Source organism: Anopheles aquasalis, chromosome 2 (assembly GCF_943734665.1).
Source record: "Anopheles aquasalis chromosome 2, idAnoAquaMG_Q_19, whole genome shotgun sequence".
In the NCBI taxonomy this organism is placed as follows: Eukaryota; Metazoa; Arthropoda; class Insecta; order Diptera; family Culicidae; genus Anopheles; species Anopheles aquasalis.
The window spans coordinates 75,093,147-75,116,079 of NC_064877.1; the positions used below are offsets into that span (position 1 = coordinate 75,093,147).

A 22,933-nucleotide genomic window follows, 5' to 3' on the forward strand; every position below is an offset into this window, starting at 1 on the left:
AGCACACACAAAAGCATGGACTACGTGGAGCGGCTATGGACCGTAATGTTTCCAACCGAACCGCATTGCAGGTGTTCCATTGACGCCTTTTGTAAACCTTTCTTTCATCGGCGTTCTCTTGATAGGGCTTTGTGATGTTGTGTTCTCCACGGGACAACAACGACACGGTTCACTGACTACCGAGAGGTCGTGCTGCTTACAAGCTTTTCCTGATATGTGGAGAGCTTCACTGATGTGTCATGTAGCAGTGGGATCAAAATTTGAGAAGCACAATCATTTGCCAGGTCTGCCATGCCGAGAAGAGTAGCGGCTAGTCAATAGCAAAATTACTCCTGACTTATTAATAGGTTCTGGAGGAGGAGCTTTCGAATCCAAATAGATCTGTGCTGCCAGATAGCAAATAAATTCCTGCTAATTACAGTTTCCCCAAACCAGTACGCAATTAAAATGTTGCCATACACTGAAGGTTCCTCGAAATCTGAGGACACAAAAATAGAATGCTTTCCGTCTAATTGATTTTTCTGTCTGTCATGTTGTTCCTCGATAATTAGGGCTGCATTGAATGCCTTAATACGCTGTATTCCAGGTACTAGGCCAGTAACAATCATCGTTGAAGCATTTTCTGATTTAATATTTCAACAGTCGGGAAGAAAATTAATGTTTACTCCCCAAAAACGAATCCAAAACTAACAAAAACCAGGCTTCCCACCACTGAGGGGGTCCCAGCAAACCATACGCCGTGTTGCTGTACCGGAAGCCAACCCTAGATTCCCGTTCCCGTCCACCCCCCGAAGGAGGATATGAGGAAAAACACTTTAAAACAATAATAACCACCCTTGGCCCCCACTTTCGGGCCAGGATGGAACGAGTGACGACGGTTTAAACCGACGACACCTCGAACTGGTGCTTGCTTACAGCTTGTTTCCAGAAAGGTGATGCCGCAGGGCCTCGAACTTTGTGAAGCAGGACCGACGAGGATCGACACCACCAAAAATCGCACCCTAAGACACATACAGAGACAGAGGAACACAAATCTAACATTCTTTTAAGCCACAGAAACACTACCACCCGCTGGCCGCCTCCTGGTTAACGATGTTCCAGGTGTGCGATCGAGTTTTGAGGCTCCAGGGATCTATCCAGGGAGGGACTCCCTTTTCCCGCTCTGCAATTCGATGACACACCGTTATCAGACCCCAACGAGCGTCAGAGATTGTCAGACACTGTGTGTGTGTGCCTGTGTCTGTGCCAGTTTACCGCAAAGCCACCTTTTTGGGGGTGGTGGTTGTGTGGAAGATAAATGGAATATCCCTCTCTCTCCCGTTCCACTCGCCCCTTTTAGTGTTTGTGTTTGTATGTGGCGTAGGCTGTGCTCCTCTTTCTGAAGGGTCTACTACCTGCCGGGAACCACCGGGCTCGCCTCGAAACTCTCGTGAGACGCTGACGCTGGTGTGCGGTGCGATTCCAACGCAACCGGTCTGCGCCAAAAACCGCAAGAAAGACCAGAGAAATAATCCCGAAGCGATGAAATAATAACCATTTCAAACTGCCCCAGTGCCCGGACCCGGCCTGGCCGGTGTGCCAACGTAACTGACGGCTCGGTCTGTGATAATACAGTGAATAATCTATTATGTGCTCCGGTTATGCGGTGCGAGCATGGTTTATTTGAATATAAATCTTCTTAATGTACTTATCTACTTATGGACACTCCTGTCCCTGTTGTCGCTGTCTCGAAAACGGTCGACATCGACCGAGACCATCGGGGGGCAAACGGTGCCACTTGTCTTTCACCGAACGGAACTTCTCGGTAGAGAAGGCACAGAAAATCAAAAGCGTCCAAGAGATATGGAGGTTGGAATTTTGAATATTGCCAAATTGAAAGATGTTTTCGAGTATCCAAGAACCTGGCCAAGAACCTGGCCTGACCGCCACCGGGCTGACAGGTTACTGGAAAAGGCAATGAAGATGATTGGCATTCTTCGTTGCAGCAAGATAGCATTTCATTTGTGCTCTTTCACCTCGTATCATTTCATGCAATTTGTAATCATAAGTTTTCATTGAAAGCCATGTCGAGGGAGGCCAATCGTTTGAATGGCATGTGTCCAGTTTGATAGGAGCTCACCTCACTAGCAGGAATGTGGATTGAATGTTGTGGTCGAAACCAAGTACCCGATACAGTATGTCACAGCAATCGATTGAAAACCTTTCCTGTGTCCTGCAGTCTCTCCACACAACCCCTCGGCACACGCCAGATTGATATAACACAGTAAATTAACAACATGAATTAGAATTCAATTTATCGCCATTGGTCCTCTCACTCACTCTCGCCCGCCATCCCTTGTTAAACTTGATACCAAACACGGTCCCTGGCTCGCTTATTTCCATCCTTGCACTGCAGCACACGCTGGATGGTACTCTCGTCTGGCACTCAGGCACCGACGCCCTTTGGATTAGTGTAATGAGTATTTTGCATTTCAGCCCTCCCGCCGTCGTGTACGACCAGGCCAGTGCGTGTGTTTGGGGGGGTAGCATGCTGAAGGCTTCAGCTTTGTCGGATTCATCGGAAGCGCGCTGCTCCTCAACTATGGCTGCCGGGGATTTGCGAAACGATAAGGAGCTCAGCCGCGCTGCTACCGATGCGCAATTCAGCGTCGAGTTCCCAGAACTCGTGCTCGTTACTGGCGTTGCAGGAGTAACAGTAGCTTCAGTAACGAGCTGATTATATTAAAGTACGGATGGTGATGTCGGTATAAGATCGGAAGCTTTTTTTTAACATATATAAGGACGGACGGGCCGTATGTTTGGGTCGGAAGCTATCCTGTGTAGTATCGCTGCTTCGGTGAAATGTCTCTGATCTCACTATATGGAGCCAGTTCCTGAACAGTTGCTGCTGCTGTTGCTGCTGCTGCTGCTACTGCTAGTTGAAGAATTGCCAGATTGATTTTACTTTACTCAAACCTTACCTGTCATCGTACACGAATCCGGCGTTCAGTGTGTTGATGTACAGCACGAAGGCCAGCGAGCAACAGCCCAAACTAACGTAATCCATGCTGCAACGAGAACAAGAGAAGACGAGAGAGAGAGAGAGAGAGTTAGATTGTAGTTCGGAACCGGTAAACCTAGGACCTCATTTAGATTATTGCGTGGCCCTAGTGACCACTCCGCGACCGCAATCCTTTGAACACGCCACGTCAGCCACCCCCCCCCCAAAAAGGTATCCTCACAGCCACGAGGCCGATCGGCGGCCTATGCACTATCGATTTTAGATTAATCTCATTGGTGACCCATCTCGGGATTCGGTGGCCCGGCTAGTTCTCTGCCGAACATGCCAGCGCTCACACCGAAATACATTCCCGATCCCCGCTTTCGCAACAGGTCAGTCCACTCGGATTGGAATGGAAAAGCAACCAGCTCCCTCTCGGAACTCCCTTTTCAAAATACACCCTGGGCCAGCCCGCTGAATTCGAGTGTCCTGCCGGCTGGCCAATGTTTATTCGCTATCCATCCTCGACCACCATCACAACACGGGCACTCCACACCATGTGGTAAGCATTTGATGGCCATTTGCCGAATGGAATGACACGGAATCACCATTCAATTGGATATCGATCAGCACCCCAAAGGGGGGGAGAGGTGCGGGGCCCCGGTTCAGGTCCTGTGGCGAATGTTTAAAAGGCTCGTCCGGGCACGCGCATCGCACTCGAAAGGATTAGCTTTTTTCCCCGGGGCCCCCGGGATACGAGTATTGATCGCGCGATCGCGGCCACTCCCAACTCACCAGGAGTGTCCCAGTGTATGCCTCGACCTCGAAAAGGGAATGGTCGGTCGGTCGGTCGGTCGGTCGGTTTCATTCCTTCCGGCCCACTAGCACAGATTATCGTAATTAAATTCGTATCGAAATTCAATTTATGCACAATTTTGCAAACTCCCTTCCCCTCCTCCTCTGGGCGCCCTTTTAGACACACGGTCAGCTGCCTTACGGTTCCGCGGTTCCACGCTCCCATTCCTGTCGATGCACACTTTGCGCTGGCCGTACATTTCTCCGCTCCGCACGGTACGACGACGACGAAACACGAAACCTTCTCCCTGAGTCCTGAGGAGACAGTAAAAACCGATAATTCTCAATACTGTCCCAGCTTTGGTCATTAAATCTGAATAAATTGAAACGGCGTGTCCGGTGGGCGCCTGGAGTGGTGGGCCGAGAACCAAGGGGCAAAAAAAATGTGTTACGCTGCATCGACCATTCGGAACAGCTCGTAGGGCTTACGTCGGGGTGGAATGGGCACAAAACCCATTCAACCGTTTGCCCATTTCTCAGTGCCGATCATGCGAGAAGAAGCACGCAGCATAGCGGGCGGTGAAACGAGAGGCAATGAGAACATGAAGGCATAAATGTAGCCAGATTATGGGACAGATTTATATCACCTTCTGCTGCTGCCGCTGCCGCTCGGTGATTTGTTCGATACGGAAGCGGTTCGGCTGTCAGACAAATTATCGTTATCGATGTTGAGCTGCCAGGAGCTCGGTTTCGGATTTCGTTTTAATGATTTTGTTTCCGAAAAGTGCCATACTTTCCCTTTTTTTTTGGGCGGAACTATTTTTCCAAAAAACGATTATTCAACGAGCAGAAATGTGATGCCTCCGCTTCGCTAGCTTTGCTTGACAGCTGTCAATGGTGGATCAGCCGGCGGTAACTATGACGTTCGTATTCCGGTTGCTCGGAATTTAAATGAGAATAATGTTTTAATTTTTCATACGTCAAACACAAGCAAGCGAGCAAGAGCTTTCAGCTGAAATGGCGGTGGCAAAGCTCTCTGCGAGCCACGGGAACATACTTTTCCACCAAAAGTGACACAGCGCTGTCAAAGCGGCGAAAGAACACGATCGCAGTTACATTATGTAAATTACTCTAAATTATAAATCTGTCACTGTGGCATCACATTTCAAAACCCGGCATCAGACCACCACCACCAGCTGCTGCTGCTGATGCTGTGCCACTAAGTAAAGAGAGCGCGAGAGCGAAAGAGCTAGAAGCCTTCGCAAAGTTTCTTCGAAAACGTAAAATATTCATTTTTAGACGAGCGTCCTGGCCTGGCCGTGCTCGTTGGTCTGGTTTGGTACGTGTGCTCATCATCAGCACCGTAGCGCAGCGTAGCTCGTTGTTCGTTCGTTCGTTCGTTTGCGTTCACATTTCAACCACTGTTTGTCTTTGCGCCACCGAACCGAGCGAAGCAGGGGCACACACATAGACACACACCTGCGGATTTGGCCATTTTTTCTCGTTTAAAATTCCAAAAACAGCATTCCAGTGGTGAGGTTCTCTCTCTCTTTTTTTTTAAAGCAGATAAAATTGGCATAATCCACACACCGGCGTGCACAGTGGCACGCAGTTCATCGCTCAACACGGAACGGATGGCTTGATGAAAATTCACGCAAAATTCCCACAACCACCCTAGCTGGCAGCGCTTTGTCGGACCGAATGGACGAGGTTAAGATCACGGAACATATTCATGCGTCGACGGTGGCACGGGTGGCGTATGATTTTGTGTGCCCAGCAGTGCCCGGCAGCTCACCACCGTGGCCACCACCATTCACCATCAAACAATGCTTGGTACCAGGTGCCCCCGTCCGGACAATGCTTTCGGCAGCAGCATTCCATCGGAGCACGGTGTGTGCGACCGCTTGGTAGGATGATTACACATCAGTTTCAGCAACCAGCAGACTGGCAGCAGGCTGGCAGGCAGGCAGGCAGCAGATTGGGTTTGGCTTTTCATTGCATATGTCATCTCACCTCCGTATGCTGCTTCCTCATTTTCCTATGTGCGCTCCCTTTCTCTCTCTCTCACACTCACATTCACAAGCATTCACTCTTTCTCTTTCGCTAGTTTGAATTTCCCTCCAGGCCAGGTGATGGTTGGGGACTATGGTTTTTCCTTCAGCGCACCACATGAGCCTCCCGGTAGGCCGTGCAGTGCAGCTTCCAGGCAGCCAGCCAGCGGCCTGTACGTGTGCCTATGAAGCGAGACGAGACCGCGCCGCGCGTACGTGTGCGAGCCACGAATGCGTGCAGTCGTCGTCGTCGTCGGGCGCAGGTGCACCACCGTGCAGTGCAGTTCAGTTCAGTTCCGTTTTCGGTGAAAGCTCTCCATCGAAATACCCTCCTCTGGGAGACGGAAGTTCCGCGGAAGCCAAAAGTTAAGGGTAACGTAATTTATGCCAAAATTAAACATTTCACCCCCGCCGTCGGTCCCCCGGTGCCACTCCAGGTCTACAAATTATAATCAAAAATTCAAATTCAAACCTAACCGGCCGGGTCGTCGGTGCCCGGTGCCGATAGTTGCCTGCCGAGGAGATGGCTCTATTCGGTCGCCGAGGTGCATCTCACAGCTCGAAGCATGCCCGCACACGGATTTCACGGGTGGTGAAGTTTCATTAATCTTGAAGAGACGTGAAGCTCCTCGAATCAGTGCAACTTCGGAATGTTGCAAATTTGATCCGTGAGCTGAGATTAGATCTGGAATTTATTCCATACGAATGTGTGCGCACGAGTGTGTGATAAAACATTTGCATGATTATGCTTATCGGATTCTGGGTGATGTCGTGAGTCAGTGATGGCATTCGCGATTGGCAAGCGGACAATGAATGCTGTCCAAATAATGTCCTTCAAAGCTGGATTAGAAATTCTGTCAAAGCGGTAACGTTACTGTCAGCTCAGTAATCACGTTCGCTAAGCTCTGTGAATTGACATAGCGATGGTGCTCAATGTTCAACGTAGAATACTTTAAAAAGAGCGCAAGTGACAGAATAATGCCCCGTTTTCGATGCTGATTTACTTATTATCCGTGTTAACACAGTCACCGATTTGAATTATAAATAATTACTCCGCTCATCTAATTGCTGCCACTCATTGTGTCTGCTCTGCTCTGCTTCGCTTGGTGTGGCCTTTACACTTGACCCAGAGCGTTCCACTGCTTCTGCATTGCACTTCGGTGCAGCACTTTCCATCTCTTACGTCTGTCTTGTGGTCCAAGGGGTCGTAGAAAGCAAAAACAGCTCCCGAACTCGCTCGACCGGTGGAGCGAAGGGATGACGACAAGTGTATCCGCAATCTTGTTGGCAAAGCCACACGGTGCCACGCTCGACATGTAATTTATTTTCTCAGCATCCCAAAGAAGGAGCTGCAGCACCGGCACGAGGAAGGGGGCTTTTGGCAATCTAGTGTCCCGGATCCCAGCATCGAGCATCGAGCACTCGTGCAGCCCATAAAGAACCATTCTCTCTTGTGCGCTGCCACAATGGCACTCTAGCGGGAGAAAGAAAGGGCGCGTGCAGCACGAGAAGCGAGTCTGAAGGCCAATCGACGGCAAACGCCAAGGGTTAAGCAAGTAATGTGATGGATTTATTTACTTTCTTCACCGCAAAAGGTGCGTTTCACCGGAGAGAACGAAAAGAAAGCCGATGGCGAGGTGAGGAGCCACGGAAGGAATCGCACATTTCGCTCGTTCCTTTGCGAAAGAATGGCAGACCTGACCTGGTCTGGGGTGGCCTGTTCTGGGATGGCTTTAGGTGATTGTTTGGTTTGTTGAAAGGGCACACCATGGGCGTTTCGTACTCTAACGCATTGATTAAATTGCTGCCACCATTCGCAAATGTGTTTCGCTTCGTAGCCGCTTTTCGCTTTTCAATTCATTTTCCACCGGGAACAATCGACGAGAAATCAGTCAATGGTGCGCGCAGCTCAATGTGCGCTCGATGGTGAAGGAACCAGCTCGCCTCGCACAGAACTGAACTGAACTGAAATGAAAGGGCTGCATCAAATCAGCAAAGGCGGGCAGACACAAAAAGGCTTGAAGAATGTCGAAAAAAGGGACGGGGAGCAGCCATCAAATTCTTTCACGAAAATGGAGAAAGATGAAAACAATTTAAACTTTTCCCTGTTTTCTTCGTCGTCCTCCTCTTTCACCATCCTCTCCACTCGTCCGCTTTTTTCAGTATGTGGAATTGGGGGGGAAAACTAATTTCCATCACAAGAGAAGGGTTCGTTCGTTCGGTGATTGTGCGACAGTAGCGGTCGACGGGGCGCGACTCAACTTTAATTTTCACAACCATTTCACAACCTTCATATTGAGCGCGGTATGAAAAACGCGTCGGTTTCCCGCATTTCTTGGATTTCTCTCGCGGTCTCACACCACACCACATTCCAGACCACACCGAAAACGCAACCTACGAACGTACCGCGCATTCGTGTACGACGGCGGCATGGAGGTCGCTCGGATGCATTAATGGTGCTTGAAACTTAACCCCGTTGCTCATTAAAATTAAGAACGGGACCCCGTATTCGCCAGCATTTTCCATTATTTTCCCTACCATCAACCCGCATCTGGTGGCCAAATGGTGGGCCTATCGAACCCGAGGTCTAGCCTGGACGCAGAAATATTCAGAGCTCTGCAGAGGTCTCAGCTCAGAAGTCCAGATAATGCAATTTTCTGCGAAAACTAAGACTGGGTGCCGGGGGCCCGGAGAGAGGGAAGTGTAGGCCAGTAAAACTTTTGCCAATCCACTGAGAGCCACTGTCCTGTGAGGCAGGTCTGGAAGATAAATAAAAGGAAAAACTTTCTGCAACGTTCCTCCTCCGCTCCTAGAGGGCGGCAATTTCATTGCAAGACCTCTTCACTTTACCAGCAAAGGCATCTGCAGGATGTCACTTAAGAGGAAGAGACTGAGAGAGTGAAAGAGAGAGAGAGGGATCGTCGAGTGCAGTTGCACGAAGAAAACAATCTGAAGATGAACCGGACCATCTCATCAGGCAAAAGGTCGAGTGACGGTCGACGTCGACCAGCACTCCTCGAGGCACTTGCGGGAAGCCTTGCACAGCCTTGGAGCGGAAGAAATATGCCGAGGTCAACGGCATACAGGAAGCGTACCAGTAAAACTTCCCGAGATCCTGTCCGAAACTCGACGAGACCGCCGGCCGCCACCCATCCACCCTGGTGTGGGAATGTGTCCAGCTGCCGACACTTTGCCTTCAAAATGCACTTCTGCGTCTGCTGCGCTGCTGTTGTCTTCTGCTGCGCTCTACCGTCGCTGCTGTTGCGCTTCGCACCGCATGATCCGTAACATATGCAAATGGTTCGATTGTCATCTGTCCGGGTGGCGGGCCTTTCCGAGCGAATGGAGGCAAAATGGCGTAAAATGTGGGTGAAAAACTTTCCCCTTCCCACCTGCCAAACACTCCGAGTATCTCCGGTTGCAACCTCAACCTCTGTCTCTTCACAGAGGATGAGGTTTTTGACCGAAACTTTCTTCCCTAGCCATCGCCATCGCCGATTGCCTTCGTTAGTCGAGTCGAGCCAGTGCTTGGTAGCTTGGCCGATGAGACGGTTTTCTGGATGAGCTGGTGGTCAGCTTCTTGTTCGCTTTGCTTTTTGCCGCCATCGTACCACGTCGTCGATGACCGAGCACAGACGGGAATGATTTTTATGTGACATTTTGTGGTAATTCTTGTCGAAAGGTAGGGAACCGTTCCACATGCGCCTGTGGCGAGGAGGAACATGTTTGGCAGGAATTCAGATATTCTTCCGTTTGACCGCAGCATTCTTGGGCTGAAGCTGCGGTTTACTTTTATTTTTATCCACATTTGGGAAGCGGTTGCCACCAGTTTCGTCATTTTCCAAATGCCAGGCATTCAGTTTTTTTCCCGGGAAAAAGTGAGAAAACCGCAAAGTATGTCGCAGGGAGAAAAAATGGCGGAAATAACGGAAAAAGAGCTTCGTTCAAACGCCATTATGTGTGTCAATCTGAAAATCCGTTGATAACTTTCGAAGAAATATAATTGCAGAAAATCGAACGTTGATGCCACATAATGCAAACCATGATGTTCCCAAAATTGTTTTGACACGACCTCTAAAAAGTCCTTGGGCTGAGCAAATGGATTCCGAGGTACGTCATAGCAACTGTTTGAAAATTGATCTCGTATTTATGGCAAACGACAGTTTGACCTTCTCACGTCCAACGAGATCAGTTCGATTGAATTGCTTGCCAATTAAATCCCTCGCTGCTGCTGCTGCTGAAAGTTACGTTTTCTGACTGAATTCGACGAACTACTGCAAATCCAGGAAGCTCATACATGGAGGCCACGGGTCAATTCAAAGTAAAAGCTGAAATTTGAAACCTCCATTTTCCGGCATCCGGCACATCAGTGACCAGCGAGGGTACGTGAACAGGAAATACCAAGTCCAACCTATTCATCGAACTCATTACCAGTTGCTCGTGCAATCCAGGGCGGACTTTTGAGTGCTGATTACGCCGAACAATTTAAACTGTACCGTGATTTCATCAGCACAAATGTTATTCATTTCTAGTGCTTTAATGACTGACGGAGGTCCAAACATTTATATACGCTGATCAAGTTGAACTCTCGCTCTGAACTCAATTCAAGGTCAGCATAAATTCTAATTCTATTTCAGTGAATAGAAGGATCCTTTCTGAAAACACTCCAACTCCGGCAGAGGATAATTAGAGCATTGAAAGAGCGACGACAATGGCCAACTAGTACTACTAATGATGATAACACTTGAAATCCCCTCGCCCTTTCACTCTAGCTCCGACAGAAAAGAACTGGATCTCCCGCAAAGTAATACGCAAAGCTTTTGTCAAGTAATTTCCACCGGTCTTCAATTAATTTCCCTGTCTTGCCACATTTTCCTGCTGGACACCTTGGCCCGGAAGAGCCGGAACCACGGGATGGACACGAGATGCTGGTTTGGATTGCAAACCGGAGAAGAGATTCATGCACACAGGCGTCCCGGCCACTTCATTATAGCTGTTGGGTGCCTCCGCAACGGACCCCAAGCCCCACAGCTTCCTTTGAGCTTTATGTCATTGACGAGCACGACGAGACGAGTGTCGTGCAGATCCTTGGCTTCACTTTCACAGAACCCGATTCCGAGAGGTCGCTGTCGCATACATACATACAAAGTGCACACATACAGCGAACGAACGAACGCAACTCTTCCGTCGGCCAATGGAAAGGTGGCACTTTGCTGAGGTTTTTACCCGAAATCCTAAACTCATCAACCCCCCGTTGTGCGGGGCTTCACCCACAAATCCGCCTCTCTACCGGGCGCCCATCCCTCCTCCCGGACAGCCATTTGCCACTTTTTATGACGATGAACTTTGCAAGGAAACTTGCCCTGCAGGCCGGCGCAGTGCTTGTAGACGGTACGCTCCCTGGCGTGGCCTTGGTCTACAGCCCGGCACACATAACGATGCTACTTGCGATGCGATGCCGGTTGACGAGCGAGAAACGGCTTCTTCTTGTTGCTGCAGCATCGCCCATTGTAGAGCGCAACTCCCCGACGATGGGGACGCGCATCATTGTGTGGAGCTTCATTGCTAATGGACGGCAGCAACTGGCTCACGACGACGACAGCGACGTCCAGAGGCGCAGCATACATACAACACAGCACAACGTGGCTGCACATCATCTCGTCTCTCACATTTTAATAATTCCCGTTTCGCTGTCCTCATCCTGGTCTTCAGCAGCAGCAGCCGGCCCTTTTACGTGCTACTCATAATCACTTTCACCCCTGCGCTGCGCCAACAAACGCTTTCTTGGAACGAACGATGAACGACCCAACACCAGGAGCACTAGCTTAGCTGTGGCTTTTGTTGGTGTTGGTTGGTGGCCGCTCGCTCATACTCATCAACCCATTTTGATGGCGAATCCGTTCCCGGCGCTCCAAGGCGTAGCCGGAAATGACGAGAACCACGCTGAACGCGCACAGCGCGCCGAAACGCGTTCACGGTGCTACGCCTCATGAAGCATTAAAGCGGTGGGACGAGAGAAGGGCAAAGAAGTCCAAACGCAAGGCTGAACCTCAACCACCATGTATGGCAGCAGCCCCAGAGGTACCAGCCACTTTCTTGCTGGCTAGCCGGCTGGCTGGCTGGTGAGAATTTTACAACAATTTTTACATGCCAGCTTTATGCAGATTTAATCAAATGTAATTTATTATCTTAATGGTGTTTTAATGCTTGCCTATGAATATAAATTACCGTTCTCTCGGTCTCTCTCTCTCTCTCTCTCTCTGGCTCGCTTCGAACGCTGCCAGACAGACGACGAAGATGAGGACGATGAGAACGAGCGTCTTCAGCATCTACCACACTGTCGGAGCACTCGGGCACTTAGAGTAGAGTGTACGTAGTATGGCCGTACGTGTCTGTATGTGTGAGTCTGTGCGGTGGAAGTGAAGGATCTTCCTCCAAACTTTCGCATCGACCACGCTCCATCCCTCGAATGGCTCAACCGGTCTCGAATGGCGCTTCAGTGGCCTCTGCAAAACGTTTTCTTAAACCCAAACGGTCGGCAATGAGCAGCAGGCCTTGGGCGAGCACACAAACACATGAGCGAGCGGTATCAAGAGGATACTAAAGGATCGATCCAACCGCTTCCACTATTGTTGCATGGAGCCAACGGAGGACAGAAGGCCTGGACTAGTCTGTGAGCGTTCGGTGCTGCCGTAGACCGGCGTTGTCCACCTTATGCGCTGCCCAGCATATGCGAGCAAACCGGAGAGCCCCCCGAAGCCCCTCGATGATGTGCTTCGATCGAACAAAAAGCCATTTTCGCTTTCCAACCTAGTCCCACCCCCGAAGGACCCCCGAAAAAAGGTTGTTGGGGAGGGGAACCTGGGAACGCCAGGCCATGAATTTCCGGAACGATTCCGATGCAGTTTCCACACCACAAGGACTCCCGGCGCCCCCTCCTCTTGGGGTCTGCTCGATGGAAGGAAATTAGTTTTATAATTATTTCGTCTCAATCCTCTCCCCGCCTGCTCCAAGGCTATCCGTCGGTCGACCATGCACAATCACGCTGGTGCTGGTGCACCAGGTGGCAGTCCAAGTTCATCGTTAATGCTTCCTCGCTTGTCTGCACACCGGGGATCGGGGAATGGTTTTGGGCACTAGGTCATCAGGAGCTGTGGTCGTGCGAAGAAAAATCCATTCCCAGCAGAACACGGACCAGAGAGGCAAGGGCGTTCCGGTCCCGGATGTGTCGGCTGCTTCCGGCTGCACATCGTGACCGAGATCGCGCTCACGTTCGTACTCGCGTGTATGTGTGGTGGGGTAAAACTTTTAATTAAAGATTAACGCTAATGCCGCTTTATTAAAATGAGACCAAGGTTCTGCACTTTGGCTCTCATTCCGGGGAAGCCAGTTTCTTCCGGATACCTGCTTCAAATCGTTTTAAAGCGATCGATCACGAGCGAGAGCTTGGAGAGGCACGGAAGGAAGGCAGGAAGCGAACTGCCATTTTCCAGCTACTGCTTGGTGTAATCCTCGGTTGGGAAACACTTAAGCTCGTACATTCCATGCACCGGACCCAACGTGAGACGAGACTTATAGAGTCGATGAGGTGGCGGGATGGCAAACCTGGCATCATAATTGGCTGCACGCCGGCCGGTCGGCCAGCAGTCCGATCGCCCGATCACTGCAATGGTAATGAACATGAGCGGAACTGACATCGTGTAACGGGCGGAAAGGCCAGAACATAGGACCGCCCGCCAGACCCACAACCGGGTGGTGGCAAGAGAGGAAATCGATTGAAGCTCCAAGCTCACTCTCCAATCCAGCATTTGTTGTGGTGACTCTGGTTGGCTGCTACCGGTGCTGCCTGAGAGCACCCCCACCCCCTGGGTATTCGTGTGCAATGTGGCGCAAATAATTAAACCAGATTGGAGGAATGACATCTTGTCATGCATCCGGCAGTGCAGAGACGGTGGATCCTTGTAACCGGATCTAATGCCATCCTGGTCTTCTGCTCGAGCGGAAAATGGATTGCGTTTTGCGGTCGATCCAGACAGACACACACAAGTGTATCCGATTGGAGGTCCCGGGGGTGGATGCACTTTTGGCTTTCAATAGTTCATTGAATTCTGGCAGACGAACACCTGGAAGCCAGAGAGACTATTTATATCAAGCTCTGTTCCAGTAACTCGAGCAACCTTCTGCCTTTGAAGCAGATCTTTGGAACAGTTGGAAGTGCGAAGCGTCACTCTTACCTTGACTTGTTGCGTTGGGCCATCGCTTTTGCTAAAACTGTAACACTGGTTGCGACTCAACTCATACTACACTGGCGGTCACACAGCATGCTCGCTCGCTCAACACTTCTGCTGCTGCTGCTGCACTCTGCACCCAAATCTTGCCCACAGTACCGTCGCCGAGGCGTTTAGGGGATGAATATTTTTCCCACTTTTTTCCGACTTGACCGCCCGGGGCGCTACTGGAACGGAACTACTTCTATTTCCTCCTCTTTATCTTTCATGCTCTACTTCCACTTCACACCGCAAAGTGCACACAGACATACACACGGGACACGCACACTTTTCACTTTCTTTTTCTCTCTTTCGCTAGGTGTTTCACTTTTAACTTTGCTGCGCCCCTGGAAAGTGATTTCTGGAATGGAACCGAAAGAAAAAAAAAGATAAATTTGGCTGGCGGAACAACAGACAAAACATTACGCAGTGCGCTTCCTGCTTGGTGGGGAGGGGTCAAAAAGGAGACTAGACCCCAAGAATGAACCCTCTTCCTAGCACAAGTTCCTGTTTGTTGGATTGTTCGCGAGATCTTACGAAACTTTTGGCCCGGGACAAAAATCTATTAAAACACACGACACTCCGCGACAGAGGTCAACGCGCATCGTGGGAAGCCGGTTCCCGGTGCCGGCTTTTTTTAAGATATCCCAGGTCAAAAACAAGAACCGTGCGATCAGAACCTGCCCTTCGCCAACTTTCCTTGACTTAAGGTCAGCGAGGGATGTGTCGCTTCGCTCCCCCCTTCCGTGACCTTCGCTTGCCGCCATCAACTATTTATGTAAATTTTTGGCAACTTTTCGGCGGAATCTGCGTCAAGAAGCAGTGTATCAGGTGCGCAAGAAGGTGGCAGACGTGGCCGCGCGCGACCGGCACCCTCACCGGGCACAGACACCGGGACGCCACGCCAGATAAGCCAGGAAAGCAAAGTTCTTGCCCGTTCGTTGGCTTGCAGCTTTCTGTCTAAGTTTTCGCGACCGACTCCGGCGCGCTGGCTAAAACTTGTTCCTGCCAAAGAGCGCACCCGTCAGTGTGTATGTGTTTGGTTTTGACGCCAAACCCGCGGTCCTAAGATCCGACAAAAATAGGTAGCTTTTCACAGGCAGAGGACTAGGACAAGTTCGACGGCTAGTGCCAATACACTGTGGAAAGCGGCACTGCGTCTCTGGACCAAGCTCTGGATTAGTTCCTGTTCTTCGTTTCGCTCTCTCCCCCCCCCCCCCCCCCCAAAATGGTGGCAACTACTTGCAATCGAGCCACCGGATTGAAGGCCACCCCAAGTGTGAGTCTACGTTGCGGCTCTCTTGCGTTGAAAGCTATGTTTTTATTTTCCGAACCGAAAAACCAGCGTCAGGCGACAGCATTTGGCGTCAAACAAGGGATGGCCGAAAGTTTTTCGTTTCCTTTAACGCCGCCAGTCCGCGGTTCACTCAGTCAACTACGAAAGTAAGCTTTTGTCGAACTAGCGATACGAAATATTCTTACAGAGAGAGAGAGAGAGAGAGAGAGAGAGAGAGAGAGAGAGTGTTAGAATCGGAGGATAAAGACAGAAGGGAGAGAGAGGGCAAAGTGAGTAAGTCAATATCACGAATATACATTTCCACATCGACGGAGAAAATGCGAGAAGTAAAACTAACTCCAAACAGCGCGCTTTCCGAAGTACGCTATGACTTGGCAAAGGTAATAATAATATTAAATGAGACTCAAAGGGCAATGGCGCTGATCCAATGGGTCCAATCCCAATCGGAGTACAAAGCGAGGGCCTCCTCTTTGACGTTTGGAACTTGACTCCCGGGCGCACTGCACGAAACAACCACAAAAGAAAACTCGGTAAAAATAGGAAAAGGCTGGATCCAAGTTTTTCCCCATTCCTTCCTCGCACCGGACTACCGCCACGTGCTGCACACCGAATGTGTGAAACGTGTCCTGTCCTAGGGCGGGTTCGTCCACTGCCGACAGCTGGTTGCCAGCGTGGCAGCTTGCAAGACGCAACAAAGGAAAAACCCCTTGGAGCGGACCGTCTCTGGACACCCCCAGGATTCTTCGGTTGGTTGGAGGGACTGTTCCTGGCCACAGGAAGCAAGCTAGAACACAGGACCGGAGGCGGACCAGAAGGGAAAGAACAATAAACGAAGGATATTGCGCTTTTCCGCTTCCGCCTTTCCGGTCGTATCGTTCCCTATTTTGGAAAGAATTCGGCATTGAATGACCAGCACAGCAGAGGGGAAGAGTCCGAAAACTTCATCGACAGCCGCTTCAATCCGGAGGCTTTTCCCCTTTTTTCCTTTGCTTCCCCGGACCGGAACTGGCCCCGGGAACGGGGATGAAATGAAGCAAATTTGTCCACCCACCCCGTGTCCATGAGGTCGGTGTTTTGTCTTCGATGGTGACACTGTTTTCACGACAGACGAACCGAAACTGATCGTCACACAGCAGAGTCACTTGCTTTATTTCATCCCGGACGGAGTACCGGACGAGTTCCGGAATCCGGTATTGGATTGTCTGTTGGAGGTTACGTTCGTACATCACAATACTCTCCCTTAACACAGCACACACTCTCACAGCTTCACCTTCACATCGATGAAGCGATTCGATAAGGCAAATTGAATGAGATTATGATACCGGACGAGACTGGGACACACTTCTCGGATCGGCTCCTTTAAGATTATGGAAATGTGCGGGCATTCCAGCAGCTGGGCCGGATCGAGTTCCAATTGAAGAACTTTTTCCAGCATATTTTTGAAGCGGAGCCCATTTCAATCACCTAGATTGTTGTGTATCGCTTTGCCTGTTTTTTCGAGGCCAAATTTATAATCCAATAAAGGGAAAAGTATCGAAAACACAGAGGAAATCGCCTTCGACGGTTGTAAAGCGGCGAGCGATTCGAAAGAAGAAAAAGTTTTTTCATTCACCCCCTGGCCAAGCCAATGGCAATAGTTCCATTCCACTCCACTGGTAGGCTGACTTGGTTCCTCACACCAAACACTTTCGGGCAATGATTGCGACTCGCAAATTACGCGCCGATCGTTCACTGCCTCTTTCTCCCTGGTGACTTCCTCTGACAGCAACCTAAGGGATGCTGTCTTCTACGCTAAGCACACAACAGAACACAGAGCGCCACTGACAAGGGAAAACAATACTACTCTCCACCGAAAAGCTGGTGAAGATTTGCGAGCAAGAATCGTGCGGCAATCGAGCAGCGAAAACGAAGCATGAAAACGTAGTGCGTGGATGTGTGCTCGGCAGATCTGGAAAGTTGTGGAATACAATTTTCCATTTTCCAGCCCCGTCTCGTGAACGCTACAGGCGGCTTTCATGTTTTTCGGTGCCCGGTTTTCTTTCTGTTCTGTTTTTTCTTCACCGTTTCCACCAAAGAAGCAGCACGTTTTCCGAATTTACCACGCGCCCACCACCAGCACGCGAACGAGCTTCACTTTTATGTCTGGATCTTTATAAATTTATCTCGCGATTGAGAAAGTTTTTGAAAATTGCAACTGATTCGCCGCCTCCCCCTCAAAAATGGTAAGGAGGTTGAGGGTAGTAGACGTGAACTTGGAACAATCCAAAGCACCCCATCCTGCCATGAGACCGCACGGCTCGTGCCAAGGTGGCACTTTGCATGGCTTCTCTCTTTTCCCACGTATTTCGTTGCCAATTGTGTGTGTTCGGTGTGTGGTGGTATGTGTTGTGTGCTAGTATTCCTTCAAACAAAACCATAAAACACACATAAACGCAAAGCATAGGGGATACATTTCCATTCCATTATTTGCCTCGGCTTTGTTTTATGCTATCTGGCAACACACCGGCACCATGCCGACTCCTCCTGGCACCAACGGGTACCCTGGTGCACTGTCCTTGCTCCCAAAAAGGTGCGGGACCACCGGTGCTCGCTGTTGCGGATTTTATTTGCTTCGAAAAACCTCCAAAACCAATATGAAATTGGAATGGTGGTGATGGTGGTGGTGGTAGTGGTATGGAGCAAAAGTTTTGCGGAATCAACTCACGCTGCATACCATTCTGTTCTACCGTTGGCGTGATTGTTTAAGGCCTTCCACCCCCCGGGGGCGAAAGCGTAGTGGCCAAAGAGCTAAAGTGATTTTGTGCAATCAACAGACCGAGCGAGGCGATGCAAGGTTAACGTGGAGAGAGAGAGAGAGTGGAAGCTTGATGTGAAAAGTTTGCCGGTTTTTTTTTCCCGCCCCCCCCCCCCCTCCAGAAACAGTTCATCAATTCAGATTGTTTCTGGCAGCGTTATCTCTCGAAGGGGGTGGCACACCTCGGTACGGCCGCTTCATAAAACACTTTTCAAGCACTTCCATGCAAAAGCATAACTAATTAGGCATCATATCCGCGCGTTCTGCACAAGTTCTTGCGAAGTGCTCTCGAGCGATAAGCTGCAGCAGGATGCAGCCTGCAAATTAGGAAGAAGGCACGATTTCACGGCTAAGCACTTGGTACTCTTCGGTTGATTTGCTGGAGCCGTTCAACCATGCAACAGACACTGACACTCTACGCTTCCAAGTTGCCTAGTTATCTGTCTCTCTCTCTCTAGATCACTTCCTCGACCATTAGTAACTCGTTCCCTCAACGTGACCATCATGGTCGTCCTCCGCGTCGTCGTGACACAACGACGTGCGGTATTTGGAGGCAAAACTTCTTCACACAACGTGACTTGTGACGACGACGAGGCTTGTACTCTGTCCGAGCAGGCGGCCACTCCGATGTATTGTCTGAGGGTGAAACCTTTGAAGTACCATCCGACATCGTCACCGGTGACATGCCGTAACATGAGCATGAGGAACATCTTAAGAATTGACACCGGGAGCTCGGGACCAAGGAACTGGTTCCCGGAGGAGAGAGACAGGAAAAGGTTCCGAAGGTCCCCAGGGACCCAATTAAACGGTCACATTGGGCGTTGTTTTACAAAAATGCTCGAGTTCCCGGACACTTTAGGTCATCTCGGGGTGACGTGGCGTGCGTTTAATGACTCCTCTGTAGCAGCAGCGAGTGTCGCATTGCCAACCATTAGGTAGAAGAGGGGTTTCCACCCTTTTCTGGCCCTTTTGCCCGTTTTGCCATTGTCCAAAAGGTTTTGTTTGTCAAAGAAGCGAAACAAGAAACCCAACCGGGGATTCCGTTGCCGGGTTTTTCTCTACTTTTTGCCCCTCGACAGAGCACAGGGTTTTGGCTGATTCCGTTTTGGCGTTCACTTCCTGTCCGTGTCGTTGTCGTCGTCGTCTCTGCGTCGGTAGGAAATGCCGGCGAACAAACGATGCAACTTGGGAAATTAATTAATTTTCAATTTCAATAAAACAGCTGCCTCTCTGCCCTGCTCACTCCTCCACCCTACCGTCCATTCGGAGCGACATCTTGGCCTTTTCAGTTCCGGCAAACCTCGCCCTCGCGGCCTCGGCGCACTGGCTGTTAGCGAAGCGAAGGAACTGTTGAAGCGGCACCATAAATCTTGCAATTTTGCGAGCAGAGAAGAACGCTCGTGGTGTGTGGCACCAGGCAGCGGAAGCGATGGGAGACCAGCTCGATCGCAGCTGTGCGCCTTTACGCGGGGGGCTTTACGCGAAAGTGTCATTCGACGTTTTTTTCCCCCCATTCCGTGGGTCTCGAGTGAAGTGAAAAACGACAATCGACTTTCGCTCTCCCTCATGCTGCTGCTACTGTCAGCTGGAGCTGTAGCGGAAGCTGATGCTGTAGTAGCGGAGCAGCAGTAACGGCAGCAAAGCACAGCTCGATCCCTCAGGAAAAACTGCAATCACTTTAATGGAAAAGCAAGATGTTCGCCGGATAGATGTTGGAGGGTGGGTTGGGATCTCGCGTGGCGAATCGTTTCGTCGTCGCTGTTGCTTCGATGGCCAAGTCAATGCCTCCCTTGTCCTCCACCTCATCGTCTTCATCGTCTCCATCGTCGTCGTTGTCCCTTTTTGACACATTTTTCATTCACAGTCTATTCGATTTTTTTGTCCTTTTTAAAAGCTTGCAGCTTTCGCGAAGCTCTACACCCGCAAGCAAGCAGCTCAGGCCGAGCTGCGCCATCGTTCCGGTTGGGATAGGAAATCTCTGTCCTCCAGCCATCTTTAAAGATGATGAGGAAAATTTGCAAGACACCAGATGTGCTCCACGGTGCACATAAGCGAGAAAGTTAGGAAAAGAAAGAGGATGGGGTGTAGCCTTGATTTCGGTAACAGATGGACCGAAGAGGGTCCGGACCGACTCGATGACTTTCTTCTCGGTCTCGCGCTCTCGGGGGGAATGCATCTTCAACGACGGTGAAGGAAGTTTGATTTCTTAACCAACTTCGACAGCAGCTCAACAGCGAGGGATTGAGTGAAACCAAGGAAACATTGGCCAGGCATTGGATCGTGCACCAGATGTTTGGAATAGACGAAAAGAAAGTAGGAAACACGGTGGTCGAAGACAGAATATTGGGGAATGTAGACGAGAGCACATGCCATTCCATCATTCACGTTCTGGCCAACTACTGCTAGGACTTTGGGGAGGACTTCGAACACGCTAGCGTCAGGAATTTGGGTTTTCATCACTCCCCAGCACAAGCAGTCCCAGTTCTGTTCGGTCTCAGGGCTCCTCGGATGTTTATCTTTCGCTGCACGGAGCTGCGCACACAGAGTTGTCGAGCACTAGGGAGCTGAACCCACTAGAGACCTAGAGAAACCAAAATGGATGGCCCCTTCTCATTCACCACCCGCCGATTAGCTCACGAACCGTGCTGTTTGATGCTAAAACTCCACCGCAACTCGTTAACGTGACAATCCGCACAAACACTTTCTTCTGTGAAAACCCAAAGGAAAAACGGAAAAACCGATGTTGTCCGGTCCGGTTTCTGACACTACGGCACTCGCGGAGCGCGGAGCATTAATCCCTTCATCCTTTTGGCGTAAGGACACGGTCGCAACTAAACCCGAGCGCTTGGCCGAAGTTTCGTTTTATAAAACAATTCGAACATGTCGTGCGCGAGAGAGAGAGAGTGGTGTGAAAAATGTTCGAAATCTTCCATTGAGAGGGAACTCATTTTCCGTCCCATCTCATACATGCTGAGCGTAGCGCAAATCCCTTTCGCTTCTGCTGGCTGGCTGGTCGGACGGGCCCGGCACGAACGAAACGGTTCTGCGGTGCCACCGGAACACGACCACAACACTTTTCGAACTTTCGAACATCCGTTCGGAGCATGCGCCGTCCGCGAATCGCGTTCGGTATGACACGTGAACGTGAGTGGCGAGTGCTGTGGTGAATAATGGTGAGTTTTCCATGGACCAGGATGCCGTTGGATACCCGCGGGGGAGGGCCGGTAGGATAAGCGGGCGCAGCCGCCGAGAGGGTGGTAAATGTTGATTATTGCCTCGGCACTCTTATCATGGTCATTGTTTTCTCGTCTCGCCTCTCACACTCTCACTTACTCTCACTCGCTCGCAACCGAGCGAGCGGACCTCCTCCTGGGAGCATCCTTTCGCACACCGCTGTCTACTGAATGATCCAGTAGGGTCTGACCAAGACTCTCTGAGCAATGCCGGATGATGACGGTGGTCCGTGCGTTCCGTGTTTATTTTTCCTCGCCGTATCCTCGGAGAGGGGTTTTTGGGTGAGATTTTTCTCACGCCTGGTGCTGTGAGAGAACGAGAGAGGGACGGGGTGGACTTTCCACGAGTTGCTCCCGGAGGCTGGAGGAAGCACTGAAGCTCTGACCTAGTCTCTGATTCCGTCGCCCCCATCATTACCCTCTGTTTATGCCGGTTCGGAGAGAGAGTGGAAAGAGAAATTTTGCGAGAAATGTGGCAGATGGTACGAGCTTTTGCCACCAGATGATGTTGGTGCTGCTGCTGCTGCTGCTGCTGCTGCTGCTGGGGGGCTGTGTCATCAGGATTTCAAGATTCAAACCTATCTTAACCGTAACGCAGCAGAAACTAGCGTAAAGCCGATAATCACCTCAAGACCTTAGAAGAGATTTTTTAATAAACTTATCCTTAAATATCTGTTAAAGTGAGAAGTCTTTCAATTGTCTTCTCCATCGCTTGTAGGAACCAAATGGTAGAATCCTAGCTTCTATAACCAAGTTCTTATCGCGCTCCAGAACCAACACAATATAATTGATTAAATGCAAGACGATAAGAAGACGATTGAAGATGCTTCCCACTCCATACCACCGAGCAAGCCTGCCAACAATCTCAACCATCTTCTCGTCGGGGAGATGCATATCCTTTTCACACCTCAAACCGCGATCCATCTCCACCATTCACATTCCACCAGACGTGACGTAGCGGTTGTGCGGTGGATTGTAAATTCTTCGCGAACTCGCACACAGCTCAGTCTATCCAAGCCCCCGGCGTGGATCGGATTCGATCGCACCGATTCCTCTAATCGAACCCGACAAGGCCTGAAATTGCACCTATCGTTTGCTCATCGGTTTAATTTAATTAAAACGACTTCATCCATTCGCGACCACGACCAACCCCTCACTCGTTCTCTTTCTCTTCGCTCGCTCACTCTCTCTCTGTTGCAGGGTAGGAATTGGGGCAGATGCACTAATGCACGGTTAAACCATGGATGGGGGGCCGGTGGTTTTGGATGGATGGATGGATGGAGGGGTGGATGAAAGTTCTACACCCAATCCGTTTACCGGTTCGACGGCTCTGAGCGTCAGTACAATTAGAGCAGGCGGTTCAGCAGCAGCGGGTAGAAATGCACCCCCCAGCAGCACCCGGAAAAGTGGAAAATGGAGAAAGAATCGTTTTTGGAACCGCTATTGACGAGGTGGAGTCACTGCAACTAGCAGCGATCCCGATTCCGACACGGTTCCGTGCGAGGTTTTTCCAGCT

The 22,933-nt window shown here is 50.4% G+C and overlaps 1 protein-coding gene across 1 annotated transcript in view; it reads right to left on the bottom strand.

The window, feature by feature from the left end:
• The window catches only part of LOC126570873 (protein O-mannosyl-transferase TMTC2), a 131,518-nt gene extending 110,521 nt beyond the window's left edge, over positions 1-20,997 (bottom strand). The window contains exons 1-3 of the mRNA XM_050228937.1: positions 20,826-20,997; positions 14,061-14,454; positions 2,961-3,047 (exon numbers count right to left, since the gene is read on the bottom strand). Coding sequence (XP_050084894.1) covers positions 2,961-3,047; positions 14,061-14,083 — 110 coding nt within the window. The 5' untranslated portion in view covers positions 14,084-14,454; positions 20,826-20,997. The remainder of the gene's footprint in view (positions 1-2,960; positions 3,048-14,060; positions 14,455-20,825) is intronic.
• Between the last annotated feature and the right edge of the window lie 1,936 nt (positions 20,998-22,933).